The 20877-nt window shown below is 46.0% G+C and overlaps 1 protein-coding gene across 4 annotated transcripts in view; it reads right to left on the bottom strand.

The window, feature by feature from the left end:
- The window catches only part of tspan4a (tetraspanin 4a), a 65954-nt gene that overhangs the window by 6895 nt on the left and 38182 nt on the right, over positions 1 to 20877 (bottom strand). For all 4 annotated transcript variants that reach the window (XM_041276626.1, XM_041276628.1, XM_041276625.1 and 1 more), the window contains 2 exons: positions 4542 to 4733; positions 1129 to 1203 (listed from right to left, as the gene is read on the bottom strand). In XM_041276626.1, coding sequence (XP_041132560.1) covers positions 1129 to 1203; positions 4542 to 4733 — 267 coding nt within the window. The remainder of the gene's footprint in view (positions 1 to 1128; positions 1204 to 4541; positions 4734 to 20877) is intronic.

Raw genomic sequence — 20877 nt, 5'->3', positions numbered from 1 at the left:
AATTCAATACAGTCTAGTATAGAGAACTCAGTGCTGTACTGGGGATCTGAGAGCCAGCTAATTCAATACAGTCTAGTATAGAGAACTCAGTGCTGTACTGGGGATCTGAGAGCCAGCTAATTCAATACAGTCTAGTATAGAGAACTCAGTGCTGTACTGGGGATCTGAGAGCAGCTAATTCAATACAGTCTAGTATAGAGAACTCAGTGCTGTACTGGGGATCTGAGAGCAGCTAATTCAATACAGTCTAGTATAGAGAACTCAATGCTGTACTGGGGATCTGAGAGACAGCTAATTCAATACAGTCTAGTGTAGAGAACTCAGTGCTGTACTGGGGATCTGAGAGACAGCTAATTCAATATAGTCTATAGAGAACTCAGTGCTGTATTGGGGATTTCAACACTGAAGTTCTAGTTAATAAGTGCCTCACTGAATTAATCAAGTTTCTAAACTACAGGAATCCAGAATGACATTAGTAATCCCAGCACTAATGTAATAGCAATGCGGACTGGTTTTCCGCAGGATGTGAAGTCGTTTCTCGTTCCACACGTCTCCCGTGACACTGACTGGGTTCTCTTTGCTTGCGTCTCTCTCACCTTTCACTTTCATTCCCACTTTACTTTCCTCTTCGGTGACAATAAAAGTGTGCAGGAGAATGAATTTACTGACTAGTGCTCATCCGAGCATTCCTGCCTCGTTCTTGGATTATTAAAGCTGTTTCCTGCCTCTCCCTCCGTGTCGATCGCACGGCTCTGCAGTGTAGAGTGGAGTTCTCTTTCCTATAGACCTCTATACAGCTCTGCAGTGTTGAGATCTCTTTGCTGTAGACCTCTATACAGCTCTGCAGTGTTGAGATCTCTTTGCTGTAGACCTCTATACAGCTCTGCAGTGTTGAGATCTCTTTCCTGTAGACCTCTATACAGCTCTGCAGTGTTGAGATCTCTTTGCTGTAGACCTCTATACAGCTCTGCTATAGTTCTCTATACAGCTCTGCAGTGTTGAGATCTCTTTGCTGTAGACCTCTATACAGCTCTGCAGTGTTGAGATCTCTTTGCTGTAGACCTCTATACAGCTCTGCAGTGCTGTGTGGAGTTTTCTATGTACATGTGAAATAGTAATTACACCTACCTCTTCCTTGTAGGCAAAGAACAGACTCATTGATATGGTCTCCAGCAGGAGAACAATCAGGAGCAGGATGAAGAACTGAAAATAAGAGGGAGAAGAGGAGGGTGAGAGACAGGACGTGAGGAAACTGGTCATTTTTAATATCCATCATTATTTCAATTCATTGTACAACTTCATGCTGCAATGCAAGTATTTTTATGAAGTAATTGTATTGAAATGATTGAGAGGAAGGGTGCACACAAATTCTGCAGACAGGTGCTGTGTAATTATTCATGCACTAATGCACCTCCACACAGTGATACCCTATCCCTAAAGCATAAGAGACTTCACTCTGCTCCCCGGTCGTTTCTCAGCCTGTCTTTGCAGACGGAGAGGGAGGGGAGGAAGGGGGATATGACCCGGAGATTTGAACACTCCGGACCCGTGACCCTGGCTGTCTGAAGCGGAGTTTCGATGCTCATTTACAGAACGAAGCGGCGCGGCGGCCAGCAGCACAGCGAGACGCGACGTAAGTTTTATTTTGTTTTCGGAAATGCCGCATTAGGAGAAGTGTCTGTTAGTCAGGGGGGGACAGGCGTCCTGGAGTGAGGGTATGAGGACACAAGGGGTCCCGGAGTGAGGGTATAAGGACACAAGCCAGTATCTGTGGTCGAGGAAGGCGCCCATATGGAACAGAGGGAAGAGGTAATTATTCAATAAACATTTGCTGTCGTGCCTATATTGGTATTAATACAGAGGAGGCTGCTTACTTTGTCTTTCTGAGACTTGAGCAGACCTGGTTTTTGACCAGTGCATATTAAAATGAAAAAGTCTCGGGAGAACTAAAAGAACAGAGGAGGCCGAAAGAAGAGCTCTATCCGAGAAATACAGGGAAAAAAAAAAAACAGCAAGCAAAGAAACTTTCGTTTACAAACGTTCTTCACACCTGTCAACGATCTCAAAGATTGTTAAAAACAGGCGTGTGATTCCGAGTGCCTGTGATCGCAGCTCTCAAGAGAACGCCTGCTGCTATAGGAACGAGTTCAGGGACCTGGAAGAGAACTTCAGTTGTGTTGAATTCGTACAGCGGCCGTTTAGTTAGTCTGGTTATTGGTTAAGTCCTGATCATGCCAGCGTGGCTTATTCTCACAGTTTATGCTTGCACGTTTTTACCTCATTCAAATATTCATTAAAAAAAAGAAAGGGTTTGTTGTAATTTGCATTAGTTCCTGTTGCAGCTGTGTGTGCGATCCTGTATGGTGGAAGGGGATTGCTTTTAATGCGCTGGGATTAAGAGAGAGATCCTCTGTAAATCGGATTTACTCTGTTCCAGATTAGTGCTGCTGCTTTTACTGCACCTCCCGTGCAATTTCAGGTTTAGATAAGTAGAGATTAAAACCCTGTTCTCATAAAGGTGTGAGAGAGGGGGAGGAGAGGAGAATGAGAATACAGCAGCAGTGTTCAGTTTTACCTGTTAGTTTACTGTATAGTGCCCTCATTTACTGTACAATTTGGCTTCAGCTGGGAAAAGTAATAGTTCAGTTGAGTTTTCAGCATGCAATTTAAAAGCTATTAAATCAGTCCATTCCCGTGCTCAATGAAGTTCTCTGACTGAAGACTCGCTGGCTTTTTATTGTTTAGTTCGTTTTTTGGTATTTAAGTTTCCCCAGATCAGTTATTGCATAAGCATGTAAACTCATTCCATGTTAAAGACAGTGAATCTTCATTATCGCTCGCGCTGCCGAACACAGAAAAGCAATTTGCTCAGCTGTTTGCTCTTAATTAGGACAGATTGAGGAGCGTGGCATCTACACCAGACTAACACAGAATCCACTGAGACAGCCCTTAGAACAGCATTCTCCATCTCCAAACACACACACACACACACACACACAGAATCCACTGAGACAGCCCTTAGAGCTGCATTCTCCATCTCCAAACACACACACACACACACACACACACACAGAATTCAATGAGACAGCCCTTAGAGCTGCATTCTCCAATCTCCAAACACACACACACACACACACACACACACACACACACACACACACACACACAGAATCCACTGAGACAGCCCTTAGAGCTGCATTCTCTATCTCCAAAACACACACACACACACACACACACACACACACACACACAATGAGACAGCCCTTAGAGCTGCATTCTCCATCTCCAAACACACACACACACACACACACACACACACACACAGAATTCAATGAGACAGCCCTTAGAGCTGCATTCTCCATCTCCAAACACACACACACACACACACACACACACACACACACACACACAGAATCCACTGAGACAGCCCTTAGAGCTGCGTTCTCCATCTCCAAACACACACACACACACACACACACACACACACACACACACAGAATCCACTGAGACAGCCCTTAAAGCTGCATTCTCCATCTCACACAGAATCCACACACACACACACACACACACACACACACACACACACACACACAGACAGCCCTTAGAGCTGCGTTCTCCATCTCCAAAACACACACACACACACACACAGAATCCACTGAGACAGCCCTTAGAGCTGCGTTCTCCATCTCCACACACACACACACACACACAGAATCCACTGAGACAGCCCTTAGAGCTGCGTTCTCCATCTCCAAACACACACACACACACAGAATGCACTGAGAAAGCCCTTAGAAACGTTCCCCATAGTAAAAGCACAGCAAAGCCTACTAAAGCACAGTGGAAGCATGGTAAAGCATATTGAAGAAAATGGCTAACCAGGGTAAACTGTGATAAATGCATTGTGTGTGTGTGTGTGCGGGCGTGTGTGTGCGCTGGACCGTGCTTGTGTGTGTGCGTGAGTGCTGTGCGTGCGTTGTGGCATGTTTTGTTTTCTATGCTTGTCCTGTTTATTAACTGCGTTTCATACAAAGTTTCAAACCTGCTTCACCGTTGCTTTCACAGCAACTTTACTGGGGGATGTCAAAGCACTGCTTTTAGAATGGGCTGGTTTGTTATCAATCTGTCCATCTGTTAGAGGACACGACGGAGAGAGAGAATGAAGAGGGAGGGTGTGAAAGACAGAGGTGGAGAGTGAAGAGGGAGGGAGAGAGAGATAGAGAGAGAGAGGGAGGGAGTGAAAGAGAATGATGGGGGGAGGAGGGAGAGATCATCCGCTCAGGATCAATACAGTCACACAGAGTGTGAGTGGCAGGTCTGTAATGAGAGCAGTGTTCATGGAGACATGCTGCAGCATCTCCTCAGTGTGTTAGTGTGTGAAACTGACCCTGTTCAGTGTGTGTCATTGTTAGGAGGGAGGGAGGGAGGGAGGGAGGGAGGACAGTGAGAGGAACACACGAGTGCCACTCAGGGAATCGTGGGATAGCAGCTGGTTCACGCTGGTTCTGTTCTAGGTGGTACTAGGATGGGTTTGGACTTACACTCAGAAGCAGGCACTTGTTCTCCTTGATGGCTCCGATGCAGCCCAGGAACCCAATCACCATGACGACCGTCCCCGCGGAGATCAGCACATTGGCGGCCGAGAGGGAGGGGAAAGAGGCGGAGAGAGTGGCAAAGTTCCCCTGAGTGACAGCCAACCAGATCCCTACACCCAGAATACCACAGCCTCCTAGCTGCAGAGAGAGGAGAGGAGACAGGGGTTAGAGGAGGAGACACAGCCAACCAGACCCCCACACCCAGAATACCACAGCCTCTGAGCTGCAGAGAGAGAGAGTGAGTGTTTTTCTGAGAGAACATCATGTCATTACATTTCAAAGCTCTGTGTTCCAGCAGAAATCCTTCCTACGAGGAGCAGAACAAGAGAAATGCATGTAGAACAAAATCCCACAGATGGGTTTCACTGCTGGGGAAGGGGATGTGAAGAGTGTAGGTGACACTGAGATGAAGCAAATTGAGGTCATTGTTGTACCCATGGGGAGGATTCAGCCCCCCCTCCCTGTTTACGAGTGAGATGGCTTTCAAGGCCTCCTTTTGTGCGGCAGGCTTTCCTATTCTAAAATGTGGGGGTGCATTGAGGCTTGCACGTTTCTATGTGTGTGGGAGGGAGAGTGAGATAGTTAGACACATCAGTTGAATACCTCACACACACACTAAAAGACACACACAAACAATGACTTATATACACGCACACACTGAAACACACACAGTCCAGGCAGGTTATTCATTTCCCAGCCTCCATACCATTTGTTTCCGAATCACAGTTTTGCACTTCCTGTTGATCTGTAATTGCGTTTCAATTTGCGCCTCCTCCCCTGGTCCCTGCACCTGATCGATCGGAGACCTCTCTCTTGAACCACTTTCCCTGACATGGAGCGCCCGCCGATGCCAACAGCAGCTTCCCTTAACCAGCGCAGAACTCGTCAACCCAACAGCGCCTTCTTTAAACATGGATTTAATAAGTTACTGAGCATCGGTGGCGATATGAAAGTCAGTTTGTGGTGTTCAAAGTGTCTCTTCAGATCGTCAAAAGAGATCTAACATGAAGTACTGGACACTATTATGGCTTCTGGTAGATTTTTGCGATTTCATTTTGTAGTTTCTTCAGCCCGTGGCGTGCCAGCCTGTCTGTGTTCTCCACTCGTTATATCAGCCGGGGTGTTAATATTTAATGAGACAGATCCCATGTTATGGTTTCTTAATGAGGGGAGATTAGTTCTGTGAATATTTTACACCAGGGAGCCGTCTGGTTTGATACTGTGATCTGAGTAAGGGGAGCATTCTTAAATTATAACTGTCTGTCCTTATAATCAAACATAAACCCTCTCTCCATCTCCATCCTTACTCGTCTCTACCCCTCTTTTGCCCTATATCCCTCTCTTCCCTTTTTCCTCACTCCTCCTTGCTCCCCCCTCTCTATGCCTCTACCCCTCCTCCTCTTTACCCCTCTCTTCCCCTGTGTTGCAGCTCCCCTTTCTCTCCTCTCTCCCGTCTCCCTCTCTTCCCCTGTGCTGCAGCTCCCCTTTCTCTCCTCTCCTCTGTCCCGTCTCCCTCTCTTCCCCTGTGTTGCAGCTCCCCTTTCTCTCCTCTCCTCTCTCCCGTCTCCCTCTCTTCCCCTGTGCTGCAGCTCCCCTTTCTCTCCTCTCCTCTCTCCCGTCTCCCTCTCTTCCCCTGTGTTGCAGCTCCCCTTTCTCTCCTCTCCTCTCTCCCGTCTCCCTCTCTTCCCGTGTTGCAGCTCCCCTTTCTCTCCTCTCTCCCGTCTCCCTCTCTTCCCGTGTTGCAGCTCCCCTTTCTCTCCTCTCTCCCCCTGTGCTGTAGCTCTGCGTTCTTTCACACATTAGCACTCGCCTCACATCCCCTCCTTGTGCTTCCGAGCCAGATAATTAAAAACGAATCCGCACCAATAAAAAACTCACGCCGAGCAATTCAATAACAGCAGTGCGCGCCCCGGCCAGGGGCAGGTTACACAATTACAGTGAACCCCCAGGGAACCCCGCGCTGAGCGACACAGAGGAACAAATTACTCTGACCCCAACACAACCTACGCTTTGAAATCCATTCTCTCATTAGCACTGGAACATTGTTATGCTATGCATTTACCACAGTTTACCATAGTTTCAATATGCTTTACAGTGCCTCTGTGTTTTACAATGCTTCCCTATGCTTTACCAGACCTCTCTGTGCTTTACTGTGCTTCCCTATGCTTTACCAGACCTCTCTGTGCTTTACTGTGCTTCCCTATGCATTACCACACCTCTCTGTGCTTTACAATGCTTCCCTATGCATTACCACACCTCTCTGTGCTTTACAATGCTGCCCTATGCTTTACAATGCTTCCCTATGCATTACCACACCTCTCTGTGCTTTACAATGCTGCCCTATGCTTTACAATGCTTCCCTATGCATTACCACACCTCTCTGTGCTTTACAATGCTTCCCTATGCATTACCACACCTCTCTGTGCTTTACAATGCTTCCCTATGCTTTACCACACCTCTCTGTGCTTTACAATGCTGCCCTATGCTTTACCACACCTCTCTGTGCTTTACAATGCTTCCCTATGCTTTACCATGCCTCTCTGTGCTTTACAATGCTTCCCTATGCTTTACCATGCCTCTCTGTGCTTTACAATGCTTCCCTATGCTTTACCAGACCTCTCTGTGCTTTACAATGCTTCCCTATGCTTTACAATGCTTCCCTATGCTTTACCACACCTCTCTGTGCTTTACAATGCTTCCCTATGCTTTACCAGACCTCTCTGTGCTTTACAATGCTTCCCTATGCTTTACCACACCTCTCTGTGCTTTACAATGCTTCCCTATGCTTTACAATGCTTCCCTATGCATTACCACACCTCTCTGTGCTTTACAATGCTTCCCTATGCTTTACCACACCTCTCTGTGCTTTACAATGCTTCCCTATGCTTTACAATGCTTCCCTATGCTTTACCACACCTCTCTGTGCTTTACAATGCTTCCCTATGCTTTACCACACCTCTCTGTGCTTTACAATGCTTCCCTATGCTTTACCACACCTCTCTGTGCTTTACAATGCTTCCCTATGCTTTACCACACCTCTCTGTGCTTTACAATGCTTCCCTATGCTTTACCACACCTCTCTGTGCTTTACAATGCTTCCCTATGCTTTACCATGCCTCTCTGTGCTTTACAATGCTTCCCTATGCTTTACCATGACCTCTCTGTGCTTTACAATGCTTCCCTATGCTTTACCACGCCTCTCTGTGCTTTACAATGCTGCCCTATGCTTTACAATGCTTCCCTATGCATTACCACACCTCTCTGTGCTTTACAATGCTTCCCTATGCTTTACCATACCTCTCTGTGCTTTACAATGCTCCCTATGCTTTACAATGCTTCCCTATGCATTACCACACCTCTCTGTGCTTTACAATGCTTCCCTATGCTTTACCACACCTCTCTGTGCTTTACAATGCTTCCCTATGCTTTACCATACCTCTCTGTGCTTTACAATGCTTCCCTATGCTTTACCATGCCTCTCTGTGCTTTACAATGCTTCCCTATGCTTTACCAGACCTCTCTGTGCTTTACAATGCTTCCCTATGCTTTACCATACCTCTCTGTGCTTTACAATGCTTCCCTATGCTTTACCAGACCTCTCTGTGCTTTACAATGCTTCCCTATGCTTTACTATACCTCCCCTACTTTGCCGTGCTGCACAGTGTGAACAGTGTTTCAGATTAAATATGTTCAGTTATAAAATGTGCGAATCAAGACACAAACAAGCCTGGAGTCATTTATTTTGCACCTTAATGTAAGGGAAGGTACCAAGCCAGCAGTGACACGGGCCATTCTCTCTTACAAGGAGGAAACTTTACCGAAACTTTAACGAAATCATAAAAATGATTCTATTAGTGTGATTAGCTGGAGCGGGTTGGACGCGGTGAATTAATTTCATACAAATCAGCATATTTCACATTTCAACTGACTCATGAGAATTAATAAGCCAGAAGATCAAAAAAGAGTGGTGTTAATTGGGTGGGAAAGTGGTAGTTAGGAGAAAGGGGGAGAGGAATTGACAAAGGTCTGTGTAGCTGTGATCCTTTGCAAGGGAAGCTGCTGTTCTCCCCCTTTCCTTTTTCCTGTCCCTCTTGCCTTCTCCTCTCCCACTTCTTTTTCCACTCTCCTTTTTTAATCTCCTTACCCCCTCACTCTCTCTTCGCCTCTCCCTCTCCTCATGGTTTCTCTAATTTCCCTCTCCTTCTCTCCCTCTTTCCTCTCGTTTGCAATTTCCCGAGCTGGCCTCTGAGCACGGTGCTGCTCTCAGAGGGAGTGCGTGCTAGCGTAGAGGACAGGAGAGGGGTCAGGGATAGGGGTTAGTTGGAAATCATAGTGCTGCCGTCAGAAATCAGAGAGCCTGCCGCCGGTCGGTGAGGAGCAGATTAGGTGGAGAAACAGGAACGGACTCGCAGATCGTCTGTTTAACCCGGGAAGACGACCTCTGAGATATTCTGTTAGGAGTTTAGTTGAGCTGGTATTCAAGACTAGCGGCAGTGTACTGTGTAGCAGAGACCTCTCTGAATAATCCCAGTGCGCGGACAAACACACACACAATACCAACTGCAGTGCACGCACACACACACACACACACACACACACACACACAATACCAACTGCAGCGCACACACACACACACACACACACACACACACAATACCAACTGCAGCGCACACACACGCACACACACACACACACACACACACACACACATATGGTTGCGTCGCGTGTGTGTGTTGTGTGTGTGTGTGTGGTGTGTTATGGTTGACGTCACGTGCGTGTGTGTTATGTGTTGACTGCGCGCACACACGCACACATACCACACACACACACACACACACACACACAATACCAACTGCAGCGCACACACACACACACACACACACACACACACACACACCACACACACACACACACACACACACACACACACACACACACACACACACACACACACACACACACACACACACACACGCACACACACACACACACACAATACCAACTGCAGTGCACGCACACACACACACACACACACAATACCAACTGCAGCGCACACACACACACACACACACACACACACACACACACGCACACACAACTGCACACACACACACACACACACACACACACACACACAACACACACACGCACACACACACACACACACACAACCAACTGCAGTGCACGCACACACACACACACACACACACACACACCACACACACACACACACACATACAACTGCACCACACACACACACACACACACACACACACACACACACACACACACTGCAATGCACGCACACACACACACACACACAATACCAACTGCACACACGCACACACACACACACACACACACACACACACACACACAACTGCAACTGCACGCACACACACACCACACACACACACACACACACAATACCAACTGCAGCGCACACACACACACACACACACACACACAGTGCACACACACACACAGTTATGGTTGACGTGCGTTCCACACACACACACACGTCACAATAACCAAACACTGCACCACACACACACACACAATACCAACGCAGCGCACACACACACACACACACACACACACACACACACAATACCAACTCTGTATAAAAGAATAGAAGTACGTCACCAGTGTTTAACAAATAAAACCTCTGGACAGTCCTGTGTAATATCAGCACCACACCCACTGAGCAAGGGATTGAGCAGCCCAAGGTCCTAACCACTAGGGGCGCCATTTCACAATAGCGCTAAACATATATTGACTATTCTTCAACAGTTTAGACTGGAGCATGGAATATGTTGGGTAAGACAAACCACACGATACACGCTTTCTCAACATATACAAAGAACTCTACAGATAAATGAACACACTTTATATTTTTTCAAATATTTATGTTTAATAAAACAATAGCAGTAATAATAATAACAAGCCCTATAAGGGTGTGTGTGTGTGTGTGTGTATATAATTACACAAACAACGATGCACACCAACATAACCAACCAATCACAGTGCTGCCGTCAGCAATCAGACAGCCTGCAGTCAGAATACAGAAGCATTCTCTGCGACATTATTTTTTTCTAACTTTAAAACAACTCCTTTTAAGCCCACTTAAACATTTTCACTGGAGACTGGCTAATTCGCTAGCCTAAACCTAACCCTAACCTTGTGCTGTTCTCCTTGGAGTCCTGGGTTCAAATCCACTTGATTTCTTTTATTTTCATAGAATGTGTTAATTGATCTTATAGGCAGTGTGAAACACAGCTCCCCTGTAGAAGCTGGCAGTTCAAATCCGGTTCCTGGGGTAAATAATGATGATTGTGTTTCCACAGATGGAGGAGGAGGGTCTGCACCTAGCCCCCCCCCCCCAAGGAGAACAGCACAGCATGCTAGTGAATTAGCCCCCTTGTTTTTTTTTCTACAAGGTCAGTTAACCAATTCTTTGTAAATAAAGGAAGGAATGCCCTGGATTTGTGAAATCAGGGTGGCAGATCAGCTATATGGAAGACATTAAGACGAGGAGTAAAGGTTGGGGGTGTTGCTGCCTGAGGCAAGAGGCAAACGCTACTTTTGCAGATTCCTATCGTGACCACTCAATAATTCTTCATTTTATTACTGAATTCCCACAATGAGAATTCCCCATGTGAACTGCACCCTAATGGAGTTCCGAATCCCATCTGATTACTGCCCTGCTGAAAACGACAACGAAAGAATGAAAGGGAGTCTGCTGAATCGTTGCACCAACATTTAGACAAAATGTTAAACTACATTATTACCTGACCCCGCCTTTTATTGTGCCAAGAACCCTGATTTTTTTTTTTTTTTTTGGATAAGTAAATATTTCACCCTGTAGACAAACCACTGCACCCTGACCCCAGACTCCTATCTCATTCACTCCTTTTATCTGTCTCTCTGTCTCTCCAGTGACAGCAAAACTTGGAAGACCTGTACAAGATTCTCAAAGCTACTCTAAAATGAATGTGGAGAGAATATTTTTGTACCTCGTGGCACTCTTTGCTGTTCTGGGGAGTCTGCTATACAAAGACTACAAGAGATAGGTCACTCTCTGCTTGATTACAGACAGCAAACGACCACTTCGAAACACATTGCAAATCATTTATTTTAAATAAAAACAGGACAGGCATTTCCTTTTTCCTAATGCCGATTTTGGGGTACAGATGTTTGAGAATCGAGTCCAACGTGCCACGGAGGTCCTCGTTTCACCCCCTGAGTATCCACGTTCTCTACCAGACCTGTATGCTTTTAGTGGCCGCTTCCCTAGCCACACAGACAGCCCTCTGAAATGCACGCAGAACACATTAAGTCATGCTGTGGGGCGTATTAGGTTAATAAAAGCTGCATTATCCATTTTAAAAAGTGCCTGGCAAGGAAAAAAAAAAACAAAGCGCTCAAGCGAATCGGAATGAAATCTCAGAGGAGAGGCCGCGCGCTAAATATAAAACGACAGGACACGTTAACGAAGGACGACGCGAGCACCGTTTCGGGGGGATACAGTGAGACTGAGTCCTCCTTTGAAGAGACGTCAACGAAGCCTTCTTTAAAATCCCTGTCTTTGCCTTCCGTAGGACAGGGAGCTCTAGTCGTTAGATAATGGGGCCTGTGCTGGGGGAGCGGTTCTGACCCAAAACAAACTGGGACATTTTACATCTCAAAAAAATACATTTTGAAAATGTTTTAATTTCGAGGATGTTTGTGAGCAACCAGCTGGACAAGCCAGGGTTTACCACAGAACACCCTGACAGCAGGCAGTGGTAACCTAGCTACAAGAGGCAAGACAATTTTAAAGAAGAGCCAAGGGGTTAAATCTACACTCGCGCACACTGCCTCCAGCCAGGGTGTCGGTTCACAGGTACGGCTCTGGCTGCAGGTGGCTGACGGTATTGAACAGTAAATGCCTTAATTGGGAGGAAACGTTCCTCTTTGCAGTTGAATTGTGCCTGCCCGTTCCGAGCAGAGCTGTAATTACAAGGAAATTGAAATGGGAAAGGGTGGCATTGATCCCGGTAAACAGATCTGTAACGCTACAAGGACTCGGGAAGGAGTTCACGAAGACTCCTGCGTGCAGCAATTTATATGTAAAATGATCTTGTAATAACTACAAAGATCGTTCCTTGCCTACCCGACCTGCTATAACCTCTGCAAGGTTCAATGTAACTATTCTCATGTTCCTGAGCACAAACAAGAATAAACTTGAACTGCACCAACTGGCCATATTTTTCATCCTTATAAAAGTTTTACCACGCTAAATTTGCATGGTGATTTTGCCATTCCATCCACCCCTCCCTCTCCCCTGTTATACCCTGGTTTGCCTTTTTTTATATGCTTAACCAGACCTATCTGAGCTTTACAATGCTTCCCTATGCTTTACCAGACCTATCTGTGCTTTACAATGCTTCCCTATGCTTTACCAGACCTCTCTGTGCTTTACAATGCTTCCCTATGCTTTACCACACCTCTCTGTGCTTTACAATGCTTCCCTATGCTTTACCAGACCTATCTGTGCTTTACAATGCTTCCCTATGCTTTACCAGACCTCTCTGTGCTTTACAATGCTTCCCTATGCTTTACCATACTCTCTATGTTTTACAATGCTTCCCTATGCTTTACGAGACCTCTCTTTGCTTTACAATGCTTCCCTATGCTTTACTGTGCCTCTATGCTTTACAATGCTTCCCTATGCTTTAGCAGACTTCTCTGTGCTTTACAATGCTTCCCTATGCTTTAGCAGACTTCTCTGTGCTTTACAATGGTTCCTTATGCTTTAACTGTGTTTTGTGACACTTAGCTGTGCTTTTGCAAAGGGAAACCTTTTTAGAAGCCAGCTGCCATGGAAGAGAGTCTAGCTGCATCAAACACTGGAGCAATTCCACGAGGTACCGAAAAACACAGCTCTCTTCTCTTCTAACTCTGGCAACAGTGCTAATGGACTGTATGTTGTGTTTTTAGCAGAACTCCTGGCTCGTATGATCCCTGGGGTCAAGCTAGCTTCGCTTTGTCAGGACACCAGACCAACAACCAAAAACAGGGATTTGTACTCAAAACCAGGAGTGGTTTTCCAGTTTCTAGATCATTTCTTTACTGCTTAGGGACTGTGCATTTCGTTAACAATTCTGTGCTCCAGTCTGTCTTTAAGAGGAGAGCTACAAACTCTTCCCATCCACTGTGCATTCCAGAGAGGCAGGCAGGGTTACTGTAAGCTGGGTAACAAATTCTGTCTGCTACACCAGCCTGGGTATTATAATATTTGTTTATTTAGCATACGCCTATATCCAATGGATTTGGACCGGGGACCTCCTGGTTACAAGCTCTTTTCTTTAACCACTGGACCACACAGCCTCCTATCTGTCGCTCCCTAGTTGACAGTTTCTTCAATCCCTGCTCAGCGATTACAAAAATCGTGTCTCGCAGTCTGCAGAGCCAAACACACGCGTGTCACAACCAGCGCTGTGTAAGATCAGGCTGTTCCAATCAAAGCAGCCGCGATGTGTGTCAGCCTGGCCAAACAAAGCCTTCATCTCTTACCCAGACTCGTCTCCTCGCTGTGCCGTGTAATCAAACCCTGCCAGCGCTGAGCTGAAACTAAAGAAAACACTGCAGCACAAACTACTCCAGCAAAGACATGGAGGGTGAAATCCCCAATGCCTCTCTCTCTCTCTCTCTCTCTCGAGAGAGAGCGCCAGCGTTGCATGCTTGCCTGTTAAACACTGTAAAGTGACAGAAACCCTGGGCTGATTTTTTTCCTAGCAGTTCCTCCTTTAGTGTTCAGAATGCTTCTTGTTTAAAGTCTGATTCTAGCTGCCCAGATTCTAAATTATAACTCATGCTGCTGCTTTCAGCCAAGACCCCAGTACGTCTTATTAAGTTCAGGTCATGCTAGAATACCCACTGACTCAGCTTTCATCACAGCTTTTTTTTGGAGCTTTCGTCCATTATCTTGGCACTTGTGAAAAACTCCTCGTCACAATGATCAGGTCGGCCACTGGAACCCCCCCCCCCCCCCCCGTGAAGATTTAGCTGGCTTCTCTCTGATCTATGGCAGTCTCTGTATTTCCTTCTGGCACACTTGTCTCTTTTCCAAGCCTTCATCTCTGTGAAGAATGAGATAGCAGCTCTGCGACCGTCCTTGGAGATTTTGCGCAGCGCCATGGCAAGCTCGTTTTTCAATTCTTAATAGACACTGCTTTTCTGTTTTCATTTATTTCTTTGCAAAACAGAGTGATGGATTGATCGCTCTCTTTCTCTCTGTCTGCCTTTGGAACCATAGTAGGCAATGACAAAAGAGCTCCTCAAACCCACTGCCTTCCACACTGCAGCCCAGCGCTTTCTCTAACCACTGAGCTCCTCAAACCCACTGCCTTCCACACTGCAGCCCAGCGCTTGCTTTATCTAACCACTGAGCTCCTCAAACCCACTGCCTTCCACACTGCAGCCCAGCGCTTTCTTTATCTAACCACTGAGCTCCTCAAACCCACTGCCTTCCACACTGCAGCCCAGCGCTTTCTTTATCTAACCACTGAGCTCCTCAAACCCACTGCCTTCCACACTGCAGCCCAGCGCTTTCTTTATCTAACCACTGAGCTCCTCAAACCCACTGCCTTCCACACTGCAGCCCAGCGCTTTCTCTAACCACTGAGCTCCTCAAACCCACTGCCTTCCACACTGCAGCCCGGCGCTTTCTTTATCTAACCACTGAGCTCCTCAAACCCACTGCCTTCCACAGGGCAGCCCAGTGCTTGCTGTTTTTCTCAAACCCCTGAGCTACTGAACCTCAGAGCTGGGCATCTTTAAATGAAGATTGCGATGTTGTTTTTTCCATCTTTCTCTCTCTCTCTCGTGTCTGTTCAGAGGCTAAATCTGTAAATAAACCAGCAGGCCGTCAAGGTGCAGACAGATAATGAAGCGCACTGATAAGAGAGAGACGAGACGAGCTGACAAGGCCGTGCAAGACGAAGACAGAAATTCAAAGGAGAGAGCAAAACAAACAAACAAACACACAGACGTCTGTCGTGACAGAGCAAGCTAATGATCTGCTCTGGCCCAGTGAAGCAATGATACTGCTGTGAGAGATGTGGGAGACCCATTACAAGAGTCTTTAGTTGAAACAACTCCCCCAGTTCAAACTTTCGGGGAACATTGCAACACATATTGGAACCATTTCATTTTCCCTGTGTGAGAAAATGCAATTTGACACCGGGATCGTAATAAGCCTGTCCCTGCGTCTCAGGTGAGAAAGAGAGTGAGAGAGAGAGATGGGACAGAACAGGACTCTGAGACAGCTGTCAGGCTGAGAGAGCGAGAGGGGAGCTGTTCGTTACTCATGGTAATAATTACACACTCAGGAACTTTGCAGATTCAGTGTGATGAGCTCCAGCATGGAGAGTGAGAGTGCTGTCACTCAGAGAATTAGCCCCAGGACATTTGCAGTTTCCCCAATTGCTTTATAATATGAACTTACCTGGTTTACCTTGTTTTTATAAAAATATATATAAATATATATTTTACCACACCTCTCGGTGCTTTACAATGCTTCACAAGACCCCTCTGTGCTTTACCAGACCTCTCTATGCTTCACAATCCTTCCCTATGTGTTACCACACACTCTGTGCTTTTCAATGCTTCCCTATGCTTTACCAGACCTCTATCTGGTTTACAATGCTTCCCCATGATTTACCATACATCTCTGTGCTTTACAATGCTTCACCAGACCCCTCTGTGCTTTACAATGCTTTACCAGACCTCTCTGTGCTTTACAATGCTTCCCTATGCTTTACCATAACTCTCTGTGCTTCACAATGCTTTCCTATGCTTTATCATACATCTCTGTGCTTTACAATGTCTACATATGCTTTACCATGCTTGCAAAAACTCAATTCATATACATTTCCCTGAGATTATAATTTCTACCTGTTGGATAACCAGTCACACTAATGTTATTTCTGCTCCATTATTTACCAGACTATCTATTACTAGCGCATATTAACAGTCGAGCGACAAATCTTCACAGCTTTGCTAATTACACCGATCAACGGGAACAGCCAGTTAATCATCGCATTATTAAAAAAGCAAGTTCACAGAAAGAAAAAAAAAACACACAAAAGAAACCACAGCATCGTTTTAATAATAAAAATATATTTCATAGGTGAATCTGAGCTCCTCGGGCAGCGTTACGAACACAGCTGCCAACAGCCTATTCATCTTCATATACTGCAGTTATGAAACGACACTGCAATTAACTAGGAGCTGAACTGGCAAGCAGGAGCAGCGTGCATCAACAGCGACTCTGCTCTCCTATCCAATTAGGGGAAACTAGCTCCTGATTGGACGAGTTAGAGGGGTCCGGAACGCAACGCAATTGTTCCAGCATTGTCTCTGTTTATTGCTCAGGGCTCCAGCCAGTGGTGCAGTTGAACAGATAAACATGAACAGATACATTATTACCAGCCCTCAGCCAACCACAGCCCCGCCATACAGTTCTGTGAGCTGGGATGAAGGCTACTAGCACCGCCCTGCAGGTCCAGTGCGCTCGACTACAGAACATTAACAGAGCATTAGCAACCAATCACAGAACACTCACGCACGCACGTGCACAAACAGAACTTAGTCCAGCCCCCTGCTCGCGGTCGCAGTTCTGACAGAGTTCTCAGCTGTTAGTGTCGCGCGCAGCAACACAACACAGACGCTCATTGTTAAAATATCCTGTCTTTAACCCAGGATTTGCACAGTATCATAGCAGAGTAAACTCTGTATCCCTTATATGAGAAGTGGGTAAACGCAACATTGCTCAAATTAAAGGCGGATGAACAGCGTTTACCCTCGACTACATCACTGGCTCTAGCCATGCAAATGTTCAAACTCAGCCCTAGTCATATTCTTTACTAACTTTGCTTCATGTTTTAACTTCACGTTTAATTAAAAAAATAATTAAAGGTGGTGCAACTCACACATGCTTTCGTGTAACTGGGCTAACCCCTACCCCTACCCCTACCCCTAACCCTACTCCTACCCCTAACCCTACCTCTAACCCTAACCTTAATCCTAGCTCGAAACCTGACTCTATCTGTAACCCTAATCCTAACTCTAACCCTTTGAAAGGTGCAGCTGCAAAATACTGGGCTAAGACAATAAGGGAAGAAGTCATCTTAGATAAAGGTGTCTGCTAAATAAACACATATTAAACTAATAATAATAATAATAATAATAAGATATAATAATCGGGGCTGTCGCTCTGACTCTAGAAGTCAAATTTACCAAGTGCACTTATTAGTTGCACTTTCAATATTCTTTTTCAGTCCACAAAAAAACAAAAGAAAAAAGAAATGGGTCAGAAACACAGTCAAACAGCCTCCTCTGAAGGTCATGTTGTTTTCTCCCCAGCTGGAGTGCAGAGGAAAAGGCTGGACAAACACATGAATTAATAATACTCTGGAGCCAGGAGAGAGACAGGCAGAGTGCTGAGGGACCGGGACTGAATAATTCAACACCCCATAACTTTTTTTTTTTTTTTTTTTAAGAATCGGCAATTGTTTTTTTTTTACCCCATTTTCTCCCCAATTTGAAATGCCCAATTTTACGCCTGACTCACCACTGCCACCCCCACGCTGACTCGGGAGAGACGAAGATGGACACATGCCTCCTCCGAAACGTGTGCCGTCAGCCGACCGGCTTTTCTTCACTCTGCAGACCCGCCATGCAGCCAGCTCAGAGCGTCGGAAGACACCGCAGCTCTGGGCAGCTTACAGACAAGCCCGCAGGCGCCCGGCCAGACTACAGGGGTCGCTGGTGCGCGGTGAGCTGAGGACACCTTGGGCGACCTAAACCCTCCCCACCCCAGGCAGCGCTCAGCCAATTTTGCGCTGCCCCCTAGGAGTTCCCGTCCACGGCCGGCAGTGGAACAGCTTGGATCCCGAGTCAGCGATCTACAGGCTATAGGACTCGGGAGCCTCTCATCTTATTATTATTATCACCATCAGCACCCTGTGCATCTCTTTCTTTTAAAAAATAAAATGATTCACTAATCAAAAACATGTGCTTTTGAGACCCAAGGTTACTGGGCAGGTCCGGTAGTTTACCTGTACTGTGTGTAGCGGGCAGTGCTGTGTGATTCTGAACCCAGAATGCAGACGAGCCCAGCTCCTTTGCATAGCGGTTAAGATGCTCTCTCGTGGTGTGCATGGGCGCAGGTTCAAACCCAGCCACCCTCTGGACCCAACTGGGTTGGGTTGACTTTGTTTGGTGGTCGGGTTCTAGCTTTGAAAAGACTGGAAGAAAGGCTTTGAAAACTCAACTCTTAGTGTCTTACAGTTATACCTGTTTAAATAATGCAGATACCATGTTAATAATATGATAGCTGCACGCCGCAGGAAGATTATGTCTGATTAAAGGCAAACCCTGCCAGTGAGAGACTTCAATCGCATGGAAATCACATTCCTGTTAGCCAACTGCCTGAATTATGATCAAAACCACACGCACAAACATGTTTGTTTGTTTTTTTCTGCCAAGATCTTTATTTCCAACACCAGGCCTTCTAAATCACAATATACAGATTGAGAGTTTCTAAAGAACCCAAACTGAGGATACAGAACTCTTGCAGTAATGCAGCGATTCAACCGGAAGCAGATGTACAGGAATAAATGCCACGTGTGACTCGTCAGGTAATTACTGGACCCTGGTTAGTAATGCCACTATAATCACTGTGCTGGTGGGGGGGGCAAATCTGAGGACTGATGCATTAAATAGCAAAATGAAACTCTTTCAACACTGCAGAGCTACCTATTGGTATAGGAGGTCTTCAGGAAAGATAACACTGCAGATCTGTGTAGAGGTCTATAGGAAAGAGAACTCCACTCTACACTGCAGAGCACTCTAGCAGTATAGGAAAGGCAGCTCTGCTCAGAACTATAGACTGATATTCCTGTACACTGCAGGGAAGAGAAACCAAACATACATTTGAAAGAGATGAACTGGAGGCAAGTCGATCAGCCTGCTGCCAGATCTCACTCTCTGAATAGAAACAGGGGTGAAATGGAAGCTGAGAAAATACAAAATTAGCCTAATTTGCGCTTGCTCTCGCACGGAGGAGCTATTATGGGATGCGCCGTGGCGCGCGATTCCTGGAAGCGAGCAGGGCACTGACAGAGAGAGGAAACAAGAAGCCAGCAAGAGGCACGAGAAAATGAACAAATTAACAACCCGACAAGACATGCCATCGCTAATCTGTGAGGCTCTGCGTAGAGACACCCCCTAAAGGAGCCTTCGCAACTGCATGTCAGCCACATCCGTCCCCCACAGGGTGACCAGACAGCAAGAGTGGAAAACTGGGACTCTCAGTTTTGGTGGGGGCGGGGGCAGGGTTATAATATAAGTTTGAACACAAAAAGTACAGAGCGTGCACATACCATGTACTGAAGCTTGTATGCCCTCTAACTGTCAGCACCAGCACTTTTTTTTTTAATTTTGTCATCTCCAATTTTTACCCTAGTTTTCTCCCCAATTTAGTGTGCCCAATTATTATCTGTATCCTCAGCTCACTGCTCGCAACAACCAGACCTATAGTGCCAGAGGACAACACAGATCCAGAGGCTCCACTGCAGAGTAACGGGTGCTCTATTTGCCACAGGGGTCGCTGATGTATGGTGAGCTGTGGATTCCCCTGCCGACCTAAGCCCTCCCTACCCAGCCAATTTTGCGCTGCCCCTAGGCACTCCCGGTCATAATAATAATAATAATAATAATAATAATAATAATAATAATAATAATAATAATAATAATAATAAAATAATAATAATAATGTTGTATCCCACTGGCGTGATGCTTCACGCCCGCTGTGTGCACAATTTACATAAGAAAGGTTACAAATGAGAGGAGGCCATTTGGCCCATCTTGCTCGTTTGGTTGTTAGTAGCTTATTGATCCCAGCATCTCATCAAGCAGCTTTTTGAAGGGTCCCAGGGTGTCAGCTTCAACAATAACATTACAGGGGACTTGGTTCCAGACTCCCAGAAGTGCCTCCTATTTCCTGTTCTGAAAGCCCCTTTATCTAATCTCCATTTGTGACCCCTGGTCCTTGTTTCTTTTTTTCAGGTCGAAATAATCCCCTTGGGTCGACACTGTCAATACTTTTAGAATTTTGAAAGCTTGAATCAGGTCGCTGCATAGTCTTCTTTGTTCAAGACTGAATAGATTCAATTCTTTCAGCCTGTCTGCAGATGACATGCCTTTTAAATCCAGAATAATTCTGGTCGCTCTT

This window comes from Polyodon spathula, chromosome 17, assembly GCF_017654505.1.
Source record: "Polyodon spathula isolate WHYD16114869_AA chromosome 17, ASM1765450v1, whole genome shotgun sequence".
In the NCBI taxonomy this organism is placed as follows: domain Eukaryota; kingdom Metazoa; phylum Chordata; class Actinopteri; order Acipenseriformes; family Polyodontidae; genus Polyodon; species Polyodon spathula.
The sequence above is the reverse complement of the archived record's forward strand: the minus strand, read 5'-3'. Positions and strand labels throughout refer to the sequence as shown.